The sequence below is a fragment of the Cydia pomonella genome, chromosome 1 (genome assembly GCF_033807575.1).
Source record: "Cydia pomonella isolate Wapato2018A chromosome 1, ilCydPomo1, whole genome shotgun sequence".
Classification (NCBI taxonomy): Eukaryota; Metazoa; Arthropoda; class Insecta; order Lepidoptera; family Tortricidae; genus Cydia; species Cydia pomonella.
This window is the reverse complement of record NC_084703.1, coordinates 48651461-48677466: the sequence shown is the minus strand read 5'-3', so window position 1 is coordinate 48677466 and position 26006 is coordinate 48651461. Positions and strand designations below refer to the sequence as shown.

The 26006-nt window shown below is 40.0% G+C and overlaps 1 protein-coding gene across 3 annotated transcripts in view; it reads left to right on the top strand.

Annotated features, from left to right (window-relative positions):
• LOC133528814 (EEIG family member 2) overlaps positions 1-26006 on the top strand; it is a 178607-nt gene that overhangs the window by 46686 nt on the left and 105915 nt on the right. For all 3 annotated transcript variants that reach the window (XR_009801061.1, XM_061866308.1, XM_061866285.1), the window contains exon 3: positions 1076-1281. Coding sequence is in view for 2 of the 3 variants with exons in the window: in XM_061866308.1 (XP_061722292.1) it covers positions 1136-1281 (146 nt within the window). In the remaining variant the exon portion in view is untranslated. The remainder of the gene's footprint in view (positions 1-1075; positions 1282-26006) is intronic.

The following is a 26006-nucleotide window of genomic DNA, read 5'->3' as shown; positions in this document are numbered from 1 at the left end:
TATGGAAACTCAGAAATCCCATACAAAATGAGACTTAACGCAAACGCGTACGTCACGTTTCGCTATCGAATAAATTTACACTAGGGGTACTGAATGGCATTTGAATCATGTTATTTAGTTATCGTGCGTCTCGCCCGCGCCAATGCATGCACGTACCAGTACGAGCGAAATGCACACGTATAGCACGTGACCTTGAAAGTTTGTATAGCTTGTAGCGAGCCTGCGGTTTGACCTACATGTCTTGGAATCCAGAATGCATAGGACACAATCTTCTACATATAGCTCCTCCGTAGGCAAATATAAGATTGACACTGATATATGCGCCTTATGTTTCCTACCTATTCCAATTTATTTATGAAACATCCGACTTAAACGATATGCCACGATTGCCACGAATTAAGTAAGAAACACGCAATGTGTTATGACCAATTTCTGTTCAAGAAATAGGTGTTTAATTATAAGCGCACTCCCATCTTAAAGACCGGCAATGTACTTCCATTCCAACCCCTCTTGTGTTGCGGGTGTCCATTGGCGACAGTAACTGTTTGCCGTCAGGCGATTAGTCTGCTCGTTCGCCTCCCATATCATAAAAAGTAAATGAAAAAATCAAAATCAAGGTTTGACTCTTGTCTTTTAATGTGTGTCTGCTTAAGGCTTCTAAACGTTGCTATAAAACAACTCAATGTCTCAGGATACCGTCCAGTTGACATACAATGCTGATGTAGGCCGTAAATAAGCTGGTAGCAGTACCAGCTTAAGATTAAAGTTGACTAAAATCTCGGTCCATCTAACAATTCTTGTTGACGCTGACTTTGTGTAGAAGATAACTGCTGTTGTAATTATGTACATATAACCATAATGGAAGGCAAAAATCGGACAGTACGGAAACCGGTACAACATAGAGCGACTCATGGTTGTCACAACCCTCAGACATGAGGATTCGACATAGCAGAAGAATACTTAGGGCATCAACCGGCGAACAAGGCCTAAGATGAGAACGCCAGTTTAAAGTTTAACTCATTGTCAGTTTCGGATCGCATATGAACCTTGAATAACTCAACCCCTTCTTCTCCAGATCTCCGCGATGCCAAGCACGTAAACACATGTGACCGCCCGGCAAACGATCCACGCAGTAATGGCGTTCATGACCAAGAAGAAACGGTACAAGTTCGGTGTTCAGTGCTGCCTCGAGGAGCTCACCGAGGTCCCGTTCGTGTCGGCGGTGCTCTTCGCGAAGGTGCGGCTGCTCGATGGAGGGAATTTCCAGGACCATTCCAGCCGGTAAGCGTTACCTATAAGTTTTCACAGGCCACACCTTGTGTGAATGGGTTCAAATTTTGCGTCCATGTTCGCTAGTACTATAGACAAAACTGCAAGTTCATATTAAACATATGAAAAAAAGATGGGGTTCTTTGGTGCAGTACTTTCGATAATAGGTATTGATCAGCTGCACCAAGCAATAATGGCGTAAGAGAAAAACTATAAGTTTTCGGGGACTTTGTTCGGTTCGAGGACTTGCGAGCGAGCGAATTTCGTTAAATTGCGGTATCTGATCATTCGGTTGAATTGGTGGTCAGAAGCCGGCAAATTCGGCAATAGATATACTAAAACTCGCATGCGAGTTCTCGGTCTGTCTGCCTGAGCCTTGAAGAGGGGGCGTAAATTAGAAGGGAACAATAGTTATTTCATTATTTGTACAACAAGAGAGCAAAGTTTGATATTTCTTCGAGTGCTTGTTTTGAGTCCCGTGCAAGCGAAAGATTCTATAATAGATTCACTCGGCGTGTAAGGGACTCAAAAGCGCACGAGATGTAAATAACTTTGATCTCGTGTAAGTAGTACACAATAATTTTCACGTCAGTCAGCCATTAAAAATACAAACAAAAAAATGTAATCCGTCTTCATCAATATTTCACTCATGTTTTCTGAAGGTGTTCTAACAATTAAGTTTAATTACCGCAATAAAACAAAACGAAAGAAATATACGATTATCAATTGACATTTCAATCGACAACTTTTTTTTTGTAAAAAAAAAACTTTGTAAGATCCGGTCCGGATTGCGGGTACTACCATTTGTCAACTATAGTAGAGATCGTTAAAAGCAGTTAAGTAGAATTATTTACTGCGTAACAATTGCGTCAATTTGTATAAGTTCATTGTTTTGATTGTATAATAAAATACATAAAATATGGTGTTTTTATTACATTTTAAACTTTTATTTCATTAATTAATTATTACGAATGAAGACTCGTAGGGTGTTTTGGAACGAAGCGGTTTGATTTATTTCGGGGGTCTGTGTACGGTTCTATGTCTTTATTGTTTTGACTTATGGGTCTGCAATTTAAACCGCTAATGAGTAAAATATTACACTAATAATCCACTTTTTTTTATTTATATAAGTTTCTTATTATTCCCTTGCCCAGGCCCAGTAACATGCGAATGCGACAGTGCTTTCTCATTTACTCCGATACAAATAGACAGTGTGCGCGCTTTAGGTATTGACAGCCTCTTAAGTCACATTCGTTCATTCATTACTGTTTTTGCGATTAGTACTCTGTGTAGCTGTGTGTGTAATCATTCACTTCAACTCTCCTGGCGATACTTATAACAAGCAAGTATGAATTAAATCATAAGTCTAGACTACACAGTTCACCTTGACGGTCGAATGTCATGCATTTATCTCCTTGAAACACGGGTTCATCTGACACACCGGTTCGATATCTACTGAATGTTTTTTTTTTTTTGTTTTCCGCTAACCTCGGGGTTTGGCTAAGTCACAGACTGCACAGACACCGCATTATCAGGCCTCCGTCACTCGCTCAAGGCCACGCGCTATATGCCTACCGCTCGGCGTATCGTCGACGATACAACCGACAGAGGGCCGCCGAACGTCCGCCTGAGCGCTCGCACCGCATTGCGCCGGACGTTTCCCGCGCTTACGCTTCGAAATGCCGAAACCACGTAATTATTGTGCAGTAGATGTGTGTAAAAGTCTAAAAACAAATGAAAAATTACCGTTTGTCCCACCTGAAACGTTTAATAATTTTGTTGAAGCGTTAGAAAATGTATTTTTAAATATTTTTGACAAGTCATAATGAATCGGCCTTGTAACACCGTATTACAACTTTTAAAAGCCGTTGATTTTCCGCCGCTTTGCTCCTGTTTTCCGTATTATTAAAATTATTTACTCGATTAAGGATATTTTCAACCATAAAATTTAATAACAGAATTCCGAGAAGGGAAAAAAAAATCATTATATAAAACTAAAACATATTTGATTGACTAATAAAAAATAAGTTTGATTCGCAACATTCGTTTTATTACAATAATCATTATAGGTACTTACAACCCTAGCGCATTCTTATGTTGACGCGTTGGCACGTGACTCGCACGGCGGGCAACACAGTCTCGACTCTTTGTGGGCGTACTTATGGTACATTTCTTCTTACCCTGAGCAGCAGGTATTATTGTTAAGATTTTGTAGGCTATTATAGCGTAGGTATTTTTGCTTTTGTATGGGAATGATGTATCTGTTACGTAGTAACTATTGATTAACCTGTGGCATTATGAAGCGTTTACAAAGATCACTAGTTCACACCATATAGGTGCATATTTAATTGTAAAATGCTATGATTTATGTAGCACAACAGAGTTTTATTTGACACCATTTTATACTATAATAGCCCAGTTACACCCCCCATGGCTAAATTATTGTTAAATAGTCAATTAGGAACTTAAATTACGCGCAGTTAATGGAGTAAAAAACACGGTATTTGCAATGTTATAATTTATTTTAACTGTGTTTAGGTAATCTAATCCCAAGAACTAGCTTCGGGGGGCCTAGCCAAGATGACAATAGTTGATGGAAAATCCCAATCGAACTTAAATAATGTATAATAAGGCATTAGTCATGTGACTCTTCGTAGTATCTGTCACCCCGATACATTTTTTTCTATTCGTTTGTCGATATACGATTGTCAACTTGACTAGGCCCCCAGACCGCGGCAATACGGCGCAGGCGCGGAACACAAGCGTGTCGTCACCGTGTCGTTACCGCAGGGTGCCCCGTCGCTTGCGTCGCTATGTTAATTGCCGATGAGGACGCGGTTCCGAGCAGGAAGCCCGTGTTGTATGAATATTAACGAGCCGTCGTTGCGAACGCTTGTAACGTGTGCGGAGGCCCAACGGAACTATGTATTTAGTACCTAGTGGGCATTAAAAAAGGCCTTGTGCGGACTCGCGCGCTCTGTACCTAGTCAAGTAGTCACAATTTTTTTTTTTTTTTACCTAAGATCGACTCTCGCCTGACCCTTTTTAGTGTTAAATATAGACTGCTAAAATTGTAACCACCAAGTCGGGTAATAAGTCGACGTCAGCAAAGACTAAATCATTGTACTTAGTGCTATCAGATATATCGGAGCGGCCAATGTGCTCACAAATATCTGAACACGCATCTATTGTCAACTGTTTGAGCATCTCGGCAGCTCCGATATATCTTATGGCGATATGGCGATTGTACCTAGTAGAAGTATAAATTCAGAGATAACGAAAAGAAGAAAGAGCCCCGTTGTTAAGCTTATAAGTGTGAATGAGTTCTAATTTTGCGTCCATTTTAGCTATAGCCATTATTGACTTATGATTGAAAATTCATACCAAACAATGACATTGTTGCAATCGAAACTTGTACCACGCGACCAGAACGTCGTAAGCACCGTAAAATTCATGGCGCTTACGCGTTTGTCGCGAGGTTCACGCTCCGCTTCTATATTGACAAAAATTGCTTGTTCTTATTATAAAATAAAAAAACGATGAACCTACTTTAGCCTTGCAATTGAAATGAATGAATGTTGAAACTTCTCGAACGTTCCATAGACAATTGTTATAGCATTTATTCCAACATTCGGGTTTAACGTTAACGATGCCCGTCCTTATCTCTAACGACCCAGGCCAGTAATTAACTAGTTAATTCCTTCGTGATTAGGTTATCTTGTCCGTTTTGTTTACTAGAACTAGGTACAGTCACATCTGAAAATATCGATACTACCTTCTACCTTATTGCCCATATATTAAGTTAGTGTATACATGTTTTTAGCACTTTGTCCGTATCTATATTTTCAGGCGTGACCAGACATACAACCCAGGCCAAAAGTATGCTACGAGTAGCAAGTTTATATGACAATATTTATGATTTATGCGATGGTTTTTTATACAGATGTAGTGAATAATCCTTACCCATCGTTTTTATACGGAAATGTACGAACGTGGAACGTGGAGGTTGACTGAAGTAGCATGACAAATACGAACGATCCCGAGAAAATACGATGGGGAAGTATTAATCACAACATCTGTACCAATTATAAAACAAAATAGTAAAGGTTATATGACGCTCCCGGCTCCGTGAGGCACGATCAAAATGTATAGACTTGAATGAATCTGTTTTGGACGCTTGCCGCGCCGCCCGCCGCCCCGCTCTCCGCGCCGCGTGCGTCCAGTCCACGGCCTTAGAGCGTCCGCTAGCTCGCGCGGGTTAAATACAATTGTAGGTAATGTAGGTAAATACCTCCGCACGCGTTTTTATATTAGAATGTTTTCATACTTAGGGCGTATTTTTAACCTCTTGGTCTGCCTAATGTAAGTTTTTGGTTACCAATATAGGTAGGCAGAATAATTAAAGACAACAACTTATTAGTATACTTTTAGCCTGGGTTGTCTCCTATAAGCCCACAGTTTAAGCACGCTCCACCTTAAGGTTCTTGAGTTCGAGACCGAGTCGCTTGTGTTATTAAGAAGAATTCCTAGTTGCGATTTTTCCATACAAACGCTCTCGACTGATTCCTCCCTGGATTTTTAACCTAGAGCAGTGATTTTTTCAAATAAGATCAATATCATCAATATCTGTGCCGCTATGTTTTGCTTTTTTGGATTATTTTATTTTGAAGAAAGATACAGCGCCTCGAAAATCGCAAAAACGGCTAAATTGAATTGGCTGTAAAAAAAGGCACAGTATACAAATATGACAGAAAATATCCAAAAAATCAAAACATAGCGGCATAGAATATTTCTTCCTCTTGCAATTTCCAAAATTTCATAATGATTAGTTGCGTTTTGGAGGAGGAAACAGTCGAGAGCGAAACCTCGATTTTTGAGTTTTTTGCGAGTGAATTTCGGTCCGAGCTGCAGTTGTCCTTATCGCACGAATTGGAGGCGGAGACAGTTTCTAAATATACGTACACAGAAGGAATAGTGATGGGCATAACATCCTTATTAGGGATTGCAGAACCGGTACTGTTTTAAAGAACCGGGATTTCCCGGTACTTTCGGAACTGGTCTAATTATTTCATTATTTTAAATAAAACGACAGCATTTTGCGATTTGACCACCTTTCGTATTATAATTTAATAATCACATTTTCTTTTATTACGTAGTAGGCAATTTTTTTTAGAAATATAGTATTTTACATTGCTCACACTTGTGCGTCACAAGTAAAAGATAACTACTTTGATGTTTGCCACTAGATAGCAAATTTAATGAAATTACATTGACGAGGGGATTTATATATAAGTATCGCAGTCGTATTGTATAATCCGCCGTATTACATTACGGCTAGCCGATATCAAAATAAGGGCCATTTTGAAATGCGGCGGTTCAACGATTAAGGTATGTTGGGTAAATACCGGATGCGGGTGAAGAACGTAGGACATTCATTTCCCCCTAATTTGGCTTTATTTTTTAATGTTGGCAACATTGTGTAAGACGCCATTTCATTGCGCCTCGACTGTCAGTGTCCCCGCGTCGCTCAGGGAGTCGGGCTTGTGCTATGTGCAATCACAGAGAGCAAGGTAAATTTCGCGAATTCTTCCTTCTATCCGATCTTCGCTCTGTAATTTATTTTGCGTATTGTGATGAAACTGTGTTTGTTTTTGTAATTGTGTTAACAGACCTAGCACTGCTGTAGACCGATATCCGATCTTGACCCTTCCAGGTAAAGATCGGACCAGAAACAATCAGATCTTTACCTATTTAAAAAACAGCAGTGATTATCAAACTTTAAATTTTCTTCAATTTACCTACTGACCTTAATTATCACATTTATTGTTTTCTTGATCACACTTTCGTACCATTATTTTTATCCAGTACCACTACTAGCGCGACGGTTACTGACAATGTAATTTTTTTAATTTCCGCAACCCAAAGGTTGCCTTTTAGCGATAAGACCGCATGTTGTTTACCTGTGCTTACGTGTATGTTTTCTTTTGTATTGTTTTCTTTTATTGAGGTGTGCAATAAAGAGTATTTATATTGTATAGGGATGATGATACATGTTGAAATTTATAACAAAATCGAGTAAAATAGATAGCAAATGAGCAATTTTTCGCAATAATGTACCTACACATACGGATGCATATGTAGATGTGCACGCATACATACATTGCTAGTTTCGGATAAAAAATAGAGATAGGGCTTCGAAATTAGTTTCCTTAAAATGCTTCAAGAGGGCTCTCTTTTCCTATATATTTAATTATTTACTTTACTCTTTACATACGATCCTTACATTTTATCAAAAAAAAAAGATTGTATATCAACTATATATTGTAAAATTAAACCAACAAAATCGCAATTTTAATTATTTTCCATACTTCAAGATGGGCTCTCAGTGACCTTGACCTTTTTAAAGAACTACTAGTCTTTTTTATTTCTAAGTTTGATTCTTATTTTTTTGGCGACCTTCATTAAAAATGACTGGGCACGATTATTTTTTATTTTGATTTTTGTCCCTCCTACTTAAGTACTTCATATCTTCCAGTACATTCCATTCAATAAACAATACATTTACACTTTCCCTAAACCTGTACAGTTCACGAAATCTTAAATTGTCAAAACTACGCAACGTATCTATTATTTTAGTGGTTTTTTTTTATTACTTCGGGTAAACCTTACAATAAGAGGTTTCTTAGCACATTGTTTACTTATCAAATTGTCTTATGACATAGGTATCAAAGTTTGAGAGCCACAATTTTACCAATTTTAGTATCCGGGTTAAGATCGGATACAAAAGGGTAGACACCGGACCTATTTCTTTGTGATACCTTATTCTCTTTCCATTAGAAGCAACTTTTTTTCACCATCCAATGTTCTCCCTTGATGGCAAAACACTCGTTACCCTAAAAAAAAAGTATGTCTCATCTTTACACAGGTACAAAACTAAAACCGTTCTATATTGCAGATTACCAAAATTCAGGTCGAATCTACGGTTATTATTTAACGATTCGCTACGTACTTCAAGAATCTGTCACGTGTTGAGATCTCGAAAAAACATTTTTTCACGAGACCTCTCAATTGGTCCCAAAATTGTCCGGCATTATCCCAACATACTTTACCCAGATTGTCATTGCGATACGTTCTTCAATAAGGCGGCCCAAGTTTAGCCCCATCGTACTACAAGTTAAATAGATTGTAGTTTAACCATAGGTATTATACCTACTTACAAAATTTCACAACACACCATGATCACTCCCAACTTACTGATACGGATAGGTACAGTTAAGTGTAAAAATATGGGTGTACACATCTTACTCAAAAATATGTCCCATAGCATCTTATTCCAGTGTAATAAGAGCGTAGTACCATATTTATGAGACGATTCTTTCGATACATATGCACTTGACTGTACGACGACAACCGAAGCTGAGACATCATTCTTTTTTGCAGTTTTTACCTATATGGTAATTAATATCAATCAATCAATCAATCATTTATTATTTCGTCATCATAGGTGTAAAATACATTTAGTACAGGTGATAGGGTGTTTGGTATTAGGTTGTAATAGATACAGTATAATGTAAAAATGAAAAACAATATTACGTGGTAACAACAAAAACAACTTGCGTCGGGCAGCGCAGAATAAATTCCGTCTGGCTCGCGGACGATGTCGACGGAACGGCGCGCAATGAGCGAGCGCACGAGTCTCGCGTCTGTGTGCGCGCACTCACACTTAGATAGCTCCGGCTCCCGCCCACCGCAGCGCGACAGAAACATAGCTTCAAAATTTCGAGATTTGAAAAGTTGCTCAGCTAGGAATTGCTCTTAACTTATTAGATGCCACTCGTACAACGAAGAATCCCCTTTCGCTGTCGCCTACGTCACCGCACGACACCCGATAAACACCGACGGAAACGAAGTCCGTGACAGTGACGCCCGACGTGTAAACACGGCGACGTAAATATGCGTCTAATAATAAGCAAGCGGCGACGCCAAAATATCATAGCTGGATTCGTGTAGTATTTATTTTTATATGCTATTTTTGACGGTGATGGCGATTGGATTTTGATTGGAGATTTTATAATTTTGACAGGTTTTAGGAAAGTTTGTAGTTTATTTATGAAACGGACGGTAGCGGGTTTGAATCCAAAATAAATTATTATAAGGACGAACCTTTTGTTTTCGTAATTGATATTTCTGTACCTTTTCTTATTGAGCCAATTCACTACGCGGTTTGTTATTGGAATTTGTTTAATCAGGTCTCGATTTGAAGATATTAAAAAAAAAAAAAAAAAACATTTTTTTTTTATGATGATGATGATTCGGTTTTTGGCAACCGTATTGTGATCTAATAAAGCGCTACCATTTTTCAAACGAGTGCGAGTCGGACTCGCCCACCGAGGGTTCCGTACATTTAGTATTTGTTCTTATATCGGCAACAGAAATACATTATTTGTGAAAATTTCAACTGTATAGCGGTTCATGAGATACAGCCTGGTGACAGACGGATGGACAGCGGAGCCTCAGTAATAGGGTCTCGCTTGACTTACCCTTTGGGTACGGAACCCTAAAAACTACTGGTTGACCGCACTGCACCTTAACTACGAACGCGGGTTAGGGTGGTCCACCTATGTATGAAAAAAAAAATTGCATTCTTCTTTAATTCTTCTCTCGTTCCATTGTTTATAAATATATGCCAAAAATTAGCTTCCTATTACCTCATTCAGAGGTCGCGATGATTTGCAAGTACATTAGTATGAAAGTCGAAAAATTTCACATTCTAAAATCAACAGATATGACCGGTCGAGCGTAGTGTGTGTCGTGACGTCAGCGTGTCACCTGGCCCGCGTCAGGGCGTGAGCGCGCGTCATAGATGAAATGGCGCCGTGCCAGTCTGATCAATGTGGGCATTCCTTGCACGTAACAAGGTGGGGTAGAGGATTTGCGGTCTAAGGTCGTCTGTACGGACGCCGTCAGATCAGAGGCTAAAGTATTAAAAAGACAACCGCTCGAAACCGCATTTTCACATGAACGTAGTCAATGTATGCAGTTATGCCCCTTCGTTTGTTCTTTAAATTTTTGTGATTTTATGAGTGTTAGGAGCTTTTCTATACATACATTCTACACAATTCTGTACATACCAAATTTCTAGACTGTTATAGAGAGTTCGAGCTTTGTGCTAATAGATTGACTTGTGTGGTCGTGACGTTCCGTTGTTTCACGAGACGCAACAATTGGCGTACATCTACCAGTGACGATTGGGTGCCGACAGTTGACGAGTGAAACTGCACCGAGGCTGTCTATATTGTTTATTGAATACATTTGTAGAACTCGCGAGTACACGTCCGCCATTTTGAAAACAATCCATAACTATCAAATTAGGCACAACACCTAGGTTTGCCGGAGTCTCTCCCAGAAGTCGTCTGTCGCAAAATCAAGGGTCTGCTAGGCTTCTTGGTTGAGTTGCGTTGGCAAGACTAGTTCCGACAACTTACTACGCAAAATAGTGCGCCTATCTTATGACGTCGTGTTGCGGAAACCAAGCCCGCGTAACCAGTAACCTATAACTATTAAATTAAAAGTATTATAAACCCCCTACGCATTATGTCAAAGAAATCCATTTTATACCAAAAATACACATCATTTTGAAAAAGTGCTGATACTTTTCAAACTGCTGCATCGATTTAAATCAAACATAACTAGATAAGAGCCACCGCCAGCTAGAAAATTCTCTTTAACGTAAAAAAAATGAGGTGGCGCTGTGTGATGTATTATGTTTATTTTTATCTTCAGATTGTTATTTGTTAACAGGATCGAAATCGGTCAATCCGTTTGAGAGCTACGATGCCACAGACAGATGTTGGTGTCAAACATTTAACACGCCTCTTTTTTGCGTCGGGGGAAAAAAAATGAATAAACTAATAACGACATATTATAGTTATCGAACCTGCTCGTAAAATTACTCAAGATTCGCGATTCGGTTGAGATTAGTGACGCGTAGAGTCAGACCTGTTAAGTAAACGTCATAATTTCACAGATGTTTGACGTTTAAAGTAACACTGGCACTGTCTGGGCTATCAAAATCGCTGCCAACTTATCTTGGTCTGCTTCTAGAACAGCCGGACACACGTACCAACCTAAAGCCTTTATGCTCAAACTGACGGTGGACGGGCAAAAAAACGTTGTATTCAAGTCTTGTCAGAACTGAGGGCCTACCGCGAACCACGTTCGACTTGTTGCCTCCCTGTCACACTTACGAACGAATTTACAAGTGCAACGGAGAGGCAACACGTCGAACGTGGTTCGCGGTAGGCCCTCTGATTTTATTAAGTACCATACTTATTTAGTGTACGGTCAAGCAATTTAATTTCAGTACCATTCGTACCTTGTCGCAGTGACAATATTATGAGGTCCCTAACGTCTCTCGTATTGATTGTCACTGTGACTGTGTGTGTGTGAAATTAAATTCTTTATCTGTATCGCGGTTCACAAAGTTAAAAATAATAGTGTTACAGTTGACGTTTCGTCAAGTCTCTCGAGTGAAGTTTCACTTTCCACGCGCAATTATCGCGTGCGGCCGACCGTCGCCCGCGCAGCTAATGGATCAATAAATCAACGACGCTCGTTTGTCGGCGACGCGAACGTGGAAACAGTGTCCTTTTACTGTTTCATTGCTTAGTTCCTGGCTCAAGTGCAAATAAGCACAACTATAGCTGTATCGTGAGTTGGCGAGGAACTGAATAAAAAAAAAATAGATGTACTTACTACTTTGATTGGGGTATCATTTTATAGCGCTGTTAAAATCACGCTTAAGCTCCTTGCACAATTTTTCATTTTTAATGATTTTTTAGGTTCCTTAACGAGTTGATGCTGTTACACTATCGGTTTTTTTTTTGTGGTTTCAAATGTACTTGTTTAACGATTTGTTAAGCGAAGGAAATAAACGGGCTGTGTTTAGAGCATAATAAATTTAAAATTAGAGAAAAATTTAGTGCGCCATCTGCGAGTTAAATAAAACCCTTTGAGATCCTCAGCCGTTCCGCACTTTAACCAGTCGCCTAAATTGGAGATCATATACAAAAAAACCCACACGATCGTATTTTTCCTCGTGACATCGCGATAATGTGTCCGTCTCTTTCTATCGCCTGGTGTCAAAAAGTGACATTTGATCATGTGGCAAAAGCCATCTATAATTCGCTTGCCGTTGTTCATATGGAGAAGCTGCACAATAGCCCAGTTCGCCCGCAGGATGCCGACGGTTAGTGGTTAGTGGCTGGTATGCGCGCGAATTGAGCAGTCAGCGTACTCATGATGTTCAAGCGAGTCGGTATCGGGCAAACCAGTATAAGCTGGCCATACGCACTAGGGTATGCCTGTGCAGTTGTATGGCCAGCTTCACTTGATAAAGTAAACTAGCTATGTGTGATGCACTCATACTGGACGCCCGAAGTCTGCCTGCTACAACAGCCAGTTAGTCGCGGGCTTTTGGTGTAAGTGGCTAGTATGCGCGCGGATTGAGCAGTCAGTAGTCGTTATGTTAGAGCGAGTGTGGTGAAGATCTCGAGCTAACCAGAGTAAAGCGCACCCTGGTTGAATTTAAGCTTCGGAATATCTGTCAAGGCATATTATCTATGGCCACTGACAGAGTCCTGACTCATACTGGACATCCGAAGTCTGCCTGGTACAATAGCCAGGCAGCCGCGTCGCTCACGCTGTTTACAATAGCATTGATAGATAATTGACGCTCGGTGCAGCCGGCCGAAGCCGAATTGATGCAACCACATACTACGTTTAGCGATAGCAATGGGTTGGATGACACAGGAAAACGTGTTTCCACTAAGAAAAAAGTCAATTGCTAAAGCCGTATTCACGGCCCGGTACAGCTATAATTTTAAGCTATTGCGTCGTCGTAGAACAAGGTTTATGTTATCAGCATACCTCTCGCGTCGAATGATGGTCCATATTATAGATCATTTTTATATGAAGTAGCTGTCACGTAAGTAATAAAATACGATAAAAATATATTCCTTTAATTTTTTTTTAATTAACGTCATCCATTCGACGCGAGAGGTGCAAGTTTAAGAAGGGACCGCAGTGCGGCGTACGGAAGGTCGCCACCATGGCTCGGCGCCAAACGCCATGGTCCTGACCCTGAGTTCGCGGAACTGGCGTCGGCTTATCGCTGTCAGCAATCTTTATATCAGCTTTTACTCAATTGGCCCCTTTACAATCGCCTTCAGATATATCGGAGCGGCCGAGGTGTACACAAATATCTGAACACGCCTCTTTTGTCAAGACGTGAGAGTGAAGGTCTAGCTTGCATACATACATAGAAACGTTGCAAGTTAAATAAAAGCTTGTAAAAATTAAAATTGTTACGTTCATAGGTTACGTCCCCGGTCGCCCCATAGGTTACGTGCATGAACTGTAGGGGGCAGCACAGGTGCCCCCTGTTTATTGGCGCGAAATGTAAATGTCAAGTTTAAACTTCGAATATAGCCCACAAGATGGCAGAACCTACAATGCATAAGAAAAAGTACGTGAACTGTGGAGGGCAGCCCTTGCTTAGGCGTGATGTGTCAATGTGCAGTTTATGTTTTCGATTCAGTCCACAAGATGGCAGACCCCCCAACGCGCACAGTCCCTATACAACATTCCAGTACTTACTGGTCCTACGTCGTCCTAAAGGGGCCCACTGACTAACAGTCCGCCGGACGGTATCGGCCTGTCAGTTAGAACAAAAAGTGGACAGTTCCGAACATCTGTTGTTATTGTTGTCCTAAAGCACCCCAGAGGTGCAAAGGGCCTTCACAAGCTCGCGCCACGCCTTCCTATCTTCAGCTCGCCTTCTGGCCTCGCTCCAGCTCAACCCGACCGCTCGTAGCTCTCTTACGACGGACCGTTGCCAAGAGTGTACAGTACGCCCGGAGCCACGGCTTCCGTCCGGCGGTTTCCACGCGAAAGCTATGGTAGCATTATTCGTTTCCCCTCTTCGAATAGTATGTCCTATCCATATCCGAACAACTGACAGGCCGATCCCGTCCAGCGGACTGTTAGTCAGCGGGCCCCTTTAGCCGTATATTACTGCTTGTTAGTGTGTCCGATCTGAGTTCTGGTGCGGTTCATTGTTTCGCTTTCGTACTATTTGCGGCTCTTCCGTATTGCTACACACGGCTCCAAAGCCTCCTTCATTCTCGATAGATCCAGTGTATAGATCCAAAATGGATCTAACAGTTTCCGCTCATGTTTATACAAATAGTAGGTTCTTCCCGCGACTGCGTGGAATGATTGATAAAACTACCCTGGTGACATAGGGTAGTTTTATCAATCATCATCATCGTATATTGTCGGTATTGTCACCGTATTTGAATATCGCGTCTCGAATTACCCGTCCCGTTTATGTCCCGTATATTAATACCACTGCAGAATACGTATAGAAATGGTTACAATAATCTCTGTTTAACGACATTGTTCCTATACATATGCGAGTTAAAGTTATGGGAATATGTATTTGCAACGCCCTCCCCCCTCCCCCCGTAACGCCATTACTACCCCATTGTCCCGTATCTCTTCAGAATAATTATGGCAACCCTACCTATGTTCTACCCCGTAGCCGGAGCCGTCGAAGCTAAATGTGTAGTTACTCGAGCGTCGTAGAGACATATAGGAATCGAAAGCTGATAGGAAGGAAAAAGGTTGTATAAAGTTTTCTTTTCTAGCGAGCAGCAAAGCGATATTTTAAATTTTAGGGGTTGGTGGAGGCCTGTAGGGTTAAAACAATCGTTACGAATATGGATTTGGTCCAAGTGAATGCTTTCGTTTTTCTATAACTTAATCGGACAATTATTTATAGACATTTCCTTAATCTGACTATCACAAGCTCGACGCCCGTTTTTCACATTGTATGATACGAATCAGTCACAGATAAGAATGGATGCTTTTATATAAATCATCCCCATTCGTCTACACCTCATGTATGGCGTTGGTCACCTAGGGCGGGGACAAATAGGAATACACAATACCCCGGTTTTTGTTGCCCGTTCGATCCGTCCGTGTGTCCGTACCGAACAGCTGAACAGGAGTCGGGTTTGTGTAAACAAATTCTTCCTAGAACGCTGAACGTGTGCTCCTGACGTGTACCCAGCCGCCCCTAGATGCCTAATATTATAAATGCTAAACTCGTAGAAACTGTCTGTCTGTTACCTCATCAAGCTTGAACCGCTGAACCGATCCAGATGAAATTTCTAGTGGAGATATTTTGAGTGTTAGAAAAGTGCAGTCAGCGAATAAAGCTTCTGCTTGTGGAGTGTGGAATTAAAAGGAGTGAAATCTCTGGTAGAAATTTTGGGGGCTCCCCATACTTAGAACTGAAACTCAATTTTTTTTTTCATCAAACCTATACGTGTAGGGTATCTATGGATAGGTCTTCAAAAATGATATTAAGGTTTCTAATATCATTTTTTTCTAAACGGAATAGTTTGCGCGAGAGACAATCCCAAAGTGGTAAAATGTGTCCCCCCCCCCCCCTGTAACTTCTAAAATGATAAAACTAAAAAAATATATGATATACATTACCATGCAAACTTCCACCGAAAATTGGTTTGAACGAGATCTAGTAAGTAGTTTTTTTTAATACGTTATAAATGGTACGGAACCGGAATGGTGCGAGTCCGACTCGCACTTGGTCGCTTTTTTCATAGACTTCGTCGGAGTTACATAAATCCCTGTTTTAACATTTTGCTGGGACATCAGTTATCCGCGATCACGTGAGACCTGAGTCAAAACTTCCGAAATAAAGGCAACAAAATAATTTCACAACGGGCCCGCTATATAAACTAGCAATCGGCGACTAAAGGCTTTTAATTTAACAACGAAAAATCCTTTTTAATTTATTTCCATTGCTTTGTATACGGCTTTTCATTCCAGTCTCTAGTAGACGGCACTGAGGGTAGACACTCGCATAATAGCGTAGGGAACAAAAGGTTTGGACAAATAAAGGAAAATTGGAGCAGGTGTCTCATATTCATATGTTTGTTACTGTATATTCGAATACATTAAACAAACACATATTTCAGTATATAATAATATCTAAATTCTAGCAGTGGCGGTGCGTCACAAATATTCGTAGGGAACCCGGAGCTAATTTTGCTTTCCTTTTCTTCATAAACCGATCGTGAAAGTACTCAACGGGCTGAAATTAGACAAGCCGGTGGGAATCGAGTTCTTTGAACGATCCGCCACTGATTTCTAGATAGATAATGTCGTATTTTTAGGTCAAAATATACAGTTATTTTTTTTTTTAAACAAGGACCGGATAAGCTTAGAATTAATTTAAAAGTGGAAAAATTACTGTCTTGGGTGAGACTTGAACTCACGGCCTCTGGATAGATACCCCAGCGCTCTACCATCTGAGCCACCAAGACCTCATCCATAGGCAGCAAATTTTTCCACCATATGGGTCTAGGGGTCAAGTCTCACCCAAGACAGTAATTTTTCCACTTTTGAATTTATTCTAAGCTTAATAGCATCGTTAGCAGACGTTTCTGCGTGTTAAAAATTAAGGACCAGAGGGCCTACCGCGAACCACGTTCGACGTGCTGCCACTCTGTCGCACTTGTTAGTTCGTTCGTAAGTGTGACAGGGAGGCAACACGTCGAACGTGGTTCGCGGTAGGCCCTCAGATACTCGTATGTCTCAATCATAGAGAAATAAGTAATTAAATCAATGAGTACTCACTCCATAAATAAGTTTCGTTACCAAAACGCTTGTTATTTGTGTAGTCGACATCTAGCATCGAGTAGCGGAACTATCAGTACTGCTACATGACACTAGATGTCTCAAGTGTCGCAAGTGCTCAACAATTTACAACTAATATTTCAAACAGGAGTTGAAAATAGAGTTCCGGTTAATAAAACATTTCACTGACCCGAGCCTCAGTTTAGCTATATTAAGCTTCTTTTTTCACCGAAATATCCAACCTGTTTCTACCGCTCGTGGAAATAAAACTATCGACCAGTCTCGACGTCCCGAATAAATTTTTCGCTAGTTTGTTTTCCATTTTTCATAACTCGCAAAACTCTGCCAGGTTTTACGGAAAAATCGACTTGATTTTTCATACGTGTCAGAACATTTCGCGTACCTGCTATCACAAAATAATAACCGGACCGATACAGTGTTATGTTTACGATGCTTGATATAAAAATAATATTTACTTAATTTAGTCGTTAACTTTTATCTATTTTTCAATTTGTTCACTCTATATTATTTTATGTCTTTTTCCTTCTTGTCTGTTACCTTTCGTGATGTTTCTCACTCGATGGTCTCATCGAAATGGGGATTACGTTTGTATGGAGATTCCGTTCAATAATAAAAAAAAAACTGCCTATATACGTCCCACTGCTGGGCACAGGCCTCCTCTCATGCGCGAGAGGGCTCGGGCTATAGTCCCCACGCTAGCCCAATGCGGATTGAGGACTTCACATACACCTTTGAATTTCTTCGCAGATGTATGCAGGTTTCCTCACGATGTTTTCCTTCACCGAAAAACTATTGGTAAATATCAAATGATATTTCGTACATAAGTTCTGAAAAACTCATTGGTACGAGCCAGGATTTGAACCCGCGGCCTCCGAATTGAAAGTCAGACGTCATATCCACACGGCAACCACCGCTATTAAAAAAAAACTTTATTGCTTTAAACCTTACGTTATATTTCATATTATAAACCTTCACTGTCTTCTTAAGAATAATGCGTGATTCGTAATTATAACGAGTGGGTAAAGGTAAATTGCTTTCCCATTATCAAAAATAGATTTTCATCATTAATTAAGATGTGTGTAATCTAAGACAATTTCGTGCTTCAAATTTGACAGGTAAACGAGATGACGCTGTACAGCTCCAGACATTTTGCGGTAACCCTGATTGTCTAAAGTTGACCCTTGACAATTCGTTTTGGATGTCATACTAAGAGGCACGTTTTTAGGGTTCCGTAGCCAAATGGCAAAAAACGGAACCCTTATAGATTCGTCATGTCCGTCTGTCTGTCCGATTCTGTCACAGCCACTTTTTTCCGAAACTATAAGAGCTGTACTGTTCAAACTTAGTAAGTGGATGTATTCTATGAACCGCATTAAGATTTTCACACAAAAATAGAAAAAAAAAAAACAATACATTTTGGGGGTTCCCCATACTTAGAACTGAAACTCAAAAAATCTTTTTTCATCATACCCATACGTGTGGGGTATCTATGGATAGGTCTTCAAAAATGATATTAAGGTTTCTAATATATTTTTTTTCTAAACTGAATAGTTTGCGCGAGAGAACCTTCCAAAGTGAAAAAAAAGTGTGTGTGCCCCCCCCCCCCCTGTAACTTCTAAAATAACAGAATGAAAAATCTAAAAAAAATATATGATATACATTACCATGCAAACTTCCACTGAAAATTGGATTGAACGAGATCTAGTGAGTAGTTTTTTTTAATACGTCATAAAAAATTTAAATTTTTTTTTCATCAAACATATACGGTGTGGGCTATCTATGGATAGGTCTTCAAAAATGATATTTAGGTTCCTAATATCATTTTTTTCTAAACTGAATAGTTTGCGCGAGAGACACTTCCAAAGTGGTAAAATGTGTGTCCAAAGTGGTAAAATGTTGAACAAGATCTAGTAAGAAGATTTTTTTTAATACGTCTTAAATTGTACGGAACCCTTCATGCGCGAGTCCGACTCGCACTTGGCCGCTTTTTTTCTTAGACTTTACCTCTCTATTGCCATCAATTTCCTTTGCCATTAGGTAGGTAAGTAAGTACTTACAACATGCACAAATAGAGCAAAATTTTACCTGTCGAAATATCGGACGTAATGTTATCCGAGGATAAAAGGAATATTTGTCGAAAATCCCCGGCTGTCTAGAAAATCCGATATTCAAACCTTTGACACAGGCAGGAGTTTACGAAATGAACTCTCGCCCCACGAGACAAAGACGAATGTTCCTTGTACAGCGTTCATGTAGTATTTAGTTCGTAAATACAAATAGTCCTGTATTAAAACGATAGGCACGGAGCTGTGGGTACGGTCACGTCTGAAAATATCGACACTAAAAAAGTGCCAAAAATATGTATACACGACTTTATTGTCCATATATTAAGGTAGTGTGTACATATTTTTGGCACATTTCTCGTGTCGATATTTTCAGACGTGACTGTACAGCCACGGACATTAATTGTTGAGCCGTGTATGGTTTACTTTACATTGGACATATCATACCTACCTAAATGGATCAGCAATTAGAGTCTGTGACCGTACAACTATGTTAATAACGGGTTGGCTTAAAGTAATGAGAAATTTGTATTTTAAAACCAGAGAATAAAGACAATAGCAATAACTATATTTTTATAATCACAAACTAGAACATATCCAGCATTAAGAGGATACGGCAGCTGAGATTTAAATATTTTAGATGAATATATCCGTCAACACGTTATATTAGTTCGGTATTTCGTAGAATTTAATACATATATTGCGTTAGATTAGATATTTATATATTTAAAGACGGTCTGTAGGGTAAGCGAGCTAACAAATGACAATGTTAAAAAAAAAGGCAATTCTATTGAACGGCACGAACAGAGTGAAGAGGGCTGATAAACAACCCAGGCCAAAAGTATGAAACATAACTTATATAACAATATAAAACCGATTTTAATGTGATGGATTATTATACTACTTATTGACAATTAGAAAAAAAAATGCAAAAATCGGCCAAGAGCAAGTCGGGCTATGCTAGGGACTAGGGTACCGTACTTAACATTCTGTCAGAATAGGCTAAACTAGTTAGTATCATGTAAGTACACCTTCGCAATGCTTTGTACTCTATGTATGTATGTCATTTTATTGCTCATAGACAGGTTAGGCTATGTCTGCATGGTAGCTAATATTCTATTAGGGACCCAGACAAGAAGACAATCGTACAATAAAAAATGTGATTTCGCATTATCCTGTTTAGAATGAGAAGCTCTTCAAACCAGTCAAATATTATACAAATAAAATAAAAATAGGCTTTTATACCAATACAAGCGCTGAAGTTGGAACCTGCGACCTTCATTTAGCCTAAGTCTACAAAATTTACATCTTACTTAAATAAGCAATTCCCATGGCAACCGTCATTCGGTAAGATCTACGAGTATATATAAGAAAAGTAATAAACTTCCAACCCAGACGTTTCCCAATTAAAACTAACAGAAGATTCGAACATTCGTCTCACAAATTACGTCCGAAGCGAACCGGCAGTCTGAGATCAAACAATATTTGATACGAGTTCTTAAGTCCTATTTTTATTTTAGTGCCACGGTATGAGCCGTCTGTATGGAATAAAGAATATGCTATTTTCATCAAACTTTAGTATAAGTCGACTTCAAAATTTTTAAGGAGGTTTTAATTAGACGGGATGAAATTTTATCAAATAGAAATGTCTGGGAGCGATATTAAATTTATTTATATTAAAGGAAGGAGGCGATTGAACCGGTCGAAAGTTTGAGTTTTGCCGGAGGTGAATTTTTCCTTCAAGATAATAAATTGTAGACGGGGCGTTTTTTATGTAAAGAATGTTGAAGATGTGAGGTGAGAAGAAAATGTTAAAAGATACCATACTATTTTGCATGAAATACGAGATAGCGCTACTCTAACCACCCTAGCTCCTCCACGAAACCTGGCAAAGTCTTTAGGTCTCCATCCAAAAGTTTAAATTAATGGATATTGCTTAATTCCATAACCGAAGGCCGCGCAGCCGATCAAGCAAAATAGGTCAACTGAAACCGATGCGTTGCAACTTGCAATTAATCCTGAACAGTGATTAAACCGCGCTATATCTGCTCAACGTTCTTAGTATCGGTGGACCTTAAATAAATAATATAAGACATCCTGACTAACAGACTAAGACTATCCATGACTAAGAGAGCCCTAAATGACTTCCCCTAAAGTAGAAGGGGCAGAGGAGCGCCACGTTACGACATGGATGTGTACGTCGAAAGATTTGAGGACCATAGGCGCAAACCGTGACATGCGCAAAATACAGAAGAATCGATGACTCTCAGATTTGCCCGGTTTCCCGTAGATTGCCGAAGCTTCTCGAAGACTGCCTTGGCATCTTTATAGGTACGCCATGCACTGGCAAAGCAGCTCAAATACTACCAAAGCTTCCCCAAGGCTGCCTCGGCGTCTTTAGGTACGCCTGACGCTGCCGTAGCAACCGGAAGACTGCCAAGGCGTTCTTAGGCATGCCGAGGCTACCGAGCCGGAGCAGCCCAAAGACTACCAAAGCTTCTCGAAGGCTGCCGAAGCAATCCAAACACTGCCAAGGCGTTCTTAGGCTTGCCGAGGCTACCGAGCCGGAGCAGCCCAAAGACTACCAAAGCTTCTCGAAGGCTGCCGAAGCAATCCAAACACTGCCAAGGCGTTCTTAGGCTTGCCGAGGCTACCGAGCCGGAGCAGCCCAAAGACTACCAAAGCTTCTCGAAGGCTGCCGAAGCAATCCAAACACTGCCAAGGCGTTCTTAGGCATGCCGAGGCTACCGATCCGGAGCAGCCCAAAGACTACCAAAGCTTCTCGAAGGCTGCCGAAGCAATCCAAACACTGCCAAGGCGTTCTTAGGCATGCCGAGGCTACCGATCCGGAGCAGCCCAAAGACTACCAAAGCTTCTCGAAGGCTGCCGAAGCAATCCAAAGACTGCCAAGGCGACCTTAATCATGCCGAGGCTACCGAGCCGAAGCAGCTCAAAGACTACCAAAGCTTCTCGAAGGCTGCCGAAGCAATTCAAAGACTGCCAAGGCGTTTTTAGGCATGCCGAGGCTACCGAACCGGAGCAGCCCAAAGACTACCAAAGCTTCTCGAAGGCTGCCGAAGCAATTCAAAGACTGCCAAGGCGTTCTTAGGCATGCCGAGGCTACCGAGCCGGAGCAGCCCAAAGACTACCAAAGCTTCTCGAAGGCTGCCGTAGCAATCCAAAGACTGCCAAGGCGACCTTAGTCATGCCGAGACTACCGAGCCGAAGCAGCTCAAAGACTACCAAAGCTTCTCGAAAGCTGCCGAAGCAATCCAAGGACCGCCGAAGCTTCCCAAAGACTACCTCGACGTTCTTAGACACGCCTTATTACCAGCGGCTGCCAAAGCGTCTTTAAGCATGCCGAAGCTACCGAGCCGTGCCGTGCCTTGCCGATAGTGGGCGCTGGGCCTAATAAGTCGAATAGGGTTGTTCACACTTGCACAGTTTAAAAAAATAACCTATTTAATACAAATGAACTCGCGGTGCTGTGTTTATTCTGTGAGCAGAAACCGGGTCGCGGGTCAAGGAGTTTTACATGTGCTGCGTTCTTAGTTACGATAAAAATCGGTTGGCATTTATGTATTTATTAAAAAATTGTGGAGTTTAATTTTCATCTCTGGGTATTAACATTACTCATAGAAAATAGTTTTACCCAATTCTATGAATATTAATTAAATACAGCTATGACTCTCTGTTAGTATTATTTAGATTCTTAATTATTATAAGAGTAATACAAAAAATATATTATAATACAAAAAAAAAGTGAAACAAAGGGGCAAAGCTACATATACTTGATATACAATTACTTGTGTAAAATTATTTTCCATATTAATATTTATATCCAAGGAGGAAAATGTGGACTACGTTGGAATGAAGAAGTGCATCCTCTTAACTGGAGTAACTTTGACATGTCTTTTATATGATAATATGGATAATGCTTACAAAACTATGTTTTTATTTATAATATACTTGAACATATTTCCCTTGACATTGTTATAATACATTATGTTACATTTGCATTCGTAACGCTCGGTTATGAACTTGATTATTGTGTTACGCCTCGAAGACTTCGTGTAATTTAAAATGTCTAATTTACTTAGCTATAACGTTAAATAATACTGCGCGAAACAAACAAGATACTACGCATGTACTGGTGATAGTTTAAATTACGTATTTTATCTTAAAATAAGCATATATTTTAATACGACACCAGATATTTATGAAGCAGAACATAATGCTGATTATTTCTTACTTCTTCCTTTCGTGCGGCAGCGGTGTTGACAGCCCTGGCTGTCACGTTCCTCAGAACCAGCTCCGAGCGGTGATACGGGCATGCGGGGCACGCCAGTGGATGTGCCATGGTTTGCGTTGCTGTGTCGCAGGTACTTTGAGTCAAGGGGCTACGGAGCAGTCCCCATTTGGCCTTGTTACTTACTTGATGGTCTCATCGGAAGATCAGCGCTGGAAGTCGCCAGCAAATATGGATTTTGTTTGTGTTTACGTATAAAAATATTTCTATGAATACTGTTGATGCCCCCGGAACTTTAAATTGAAGAATTCATTCGATTTCACGAGTGGAGTTGAATAGCTGACACCGGTTTGTTGGGTATGCAGACGACCTGGCCCTTCGAGGAGAAAGTGAAGGGGATGTCCGCAGAGCAGTCCAGAATCTAGAAGGGGAAGCTGTGAAGGTTGGCCTACGAATTAATAACGACAAAACTGAGTACCTTCATATGAAGAGATACAAAAACGCGAGAATTCGTAGGGAGGAACTCACAGCGGGAGATACCTCATATAAAGGTTGTGGAGAGGTTCAAGTATATAAGTTGCATAGTCACGGATACCAACCAGAGTAAGGACGTGATACAAGTCCGGATCCAAAACGCTCTACGCTGTGCGGCTGCCCTGCACAAAGTGTTAGTGTCCAAGCTAATGACCAGGAACACGAAGCTCCGGATATACAAAACAATCATAATCGTGGCAGTTTTCGCTACTCTGCTACGAAATGCTGGAACAACATACCCCCTCCAATACGTAACTCTAAAACATTACTCACTTTTAAACTTAAGGCCCTGCATCGAAAAATAACGGGATCTTTGAAGCGTGGCAGGGGCTAGCCCCGGAAACAAACTGGCGTGATTTTCGGATATATGTATCTTGACTATATGATAAGAGGTATGATACTAGTCGAAACAAAAAGGCTTATAATTTTCTCGATAGAATATAAATCCAAAGTTACATCTACATGTTTAGTGTTTACCTCAGTGCAACTAGAAAACACATCTTCATCCAGCATAATCCACTTTAAAGTAAAGGTTTTCATCTCGTCTTAAACATCATTCAACTAAATATTAACTTATTATCTTATACAAACGGATTTATTCTCGTTTTTGATTTTATGAATTCAACAGAAAACGCCCATTTTACGCAGTTCGGTTTCTCTTTCTGTCATGCGTCAAAGTCATAAATGCGTCCTTTATGCCAGTAATGTTAGATGGCCGTGGTGCCTCAAAGAGGTAAGACCTATGTCAAATCGCGCAGCGCTTCAAATTACGTAAAATCGACATATCCAATAAACGTTGAGTCGTAGCTCTATTAACTAGTAACGGAATCGGAGGTCTACTACGAATGGAGCTATCTTTACAGGCCTATACGTTACGCATGTGTGCGTGTTTGCTTAGCTACGTCAAAGTCTAATACTCTTTGAACAATTACAACGGGTAAGGAAATTTCGACAGCTTCTGTAATGTATCGGTAGCTGTGTGGTCGTGTAGACACCAAAGAAAAAATGCGAGACATCTATAGACCCATCGAATCTAATCGTAACTTTTTGTTTTCTTTTTTGTTCCTATATAATATCTATATTGCTTATTTTCTATTTTATTGTAAAAGTAAATCTTGTCTGTCTTATACAGAAATAAAGTTATTCTTTTAAATATGTGTATTAAAAGCATATTTTAATGACACGAATAATTTTATTTTATTCATACCAATTTTTGTATAGCCTAGGTAATCTTTATGTAAAACAAATATACTTATTATATAAAAAAAACTAAAAAATTCAACACGTTTATTAGAAAAAAAAACTCGTTTGCACGGGCCGGGGTTTGAACCAGCGACCTCTGATTTGTAATCCGCATGCCTTAAGAATAATTCACATAATTTATTTAACAGGATACTGTCAAAACGTCAATGACTAATATGACTTTTCAGCAAAGAGTAAAGTAAAGTATGCTTTTCTGTTTGATTTTACTTGACAAGGAGCAATAAGAAAAACGTACCTAATCGTCCCTTTCTTAAAATTGCCATTCAATGAGACACTAGACCCTACTCATAGTATTGTGTTCCTGCCGGTGAGTAAGGTTGCCAGAGCTCAGAGGGGGGGGGGGGGGGAGTTTAGGGTCGGCAACGCGCATGTAACTCTTCAGCTCGTGTGTGGTGCTATCTATAGTTTTTTTATATGGGTACGCTGACAGCTGTCGTTTCAATACGATTTTGCGAGATTTGGCCTTTTTCAGGTTAAAAATTATATAGAGATAACACCTGTCACCCTACCCATCGAGTTTGAAAAATACTATAAAATGGTAACATATACAGGATGGTTTTTGATAATGTACATCTTAGAACTAAAACTGTTTTTAATTTTTTTTTTTTTTTCAGATTTTAAAATTATACAGCTCTACTTTTATACCTTAATAACATATCTTAGTCTTGACAAAGACGATTAAAGTTTTATACTTAGCAAAATCGCTTACTAACAATGTCTTTTCAAAATCGCTTTCCTGTAAGTTTAGGCAACTGCTATAGCCATTTAACAGCAGTAACAGTTCATTACACTTGGTTCGGTGCTTCAACCTCTTGTCTAACTGTCTGATAATTAAAGTAGTTCCTAATAGACGGCGTTGTGCAATTATGGATATCCCGATC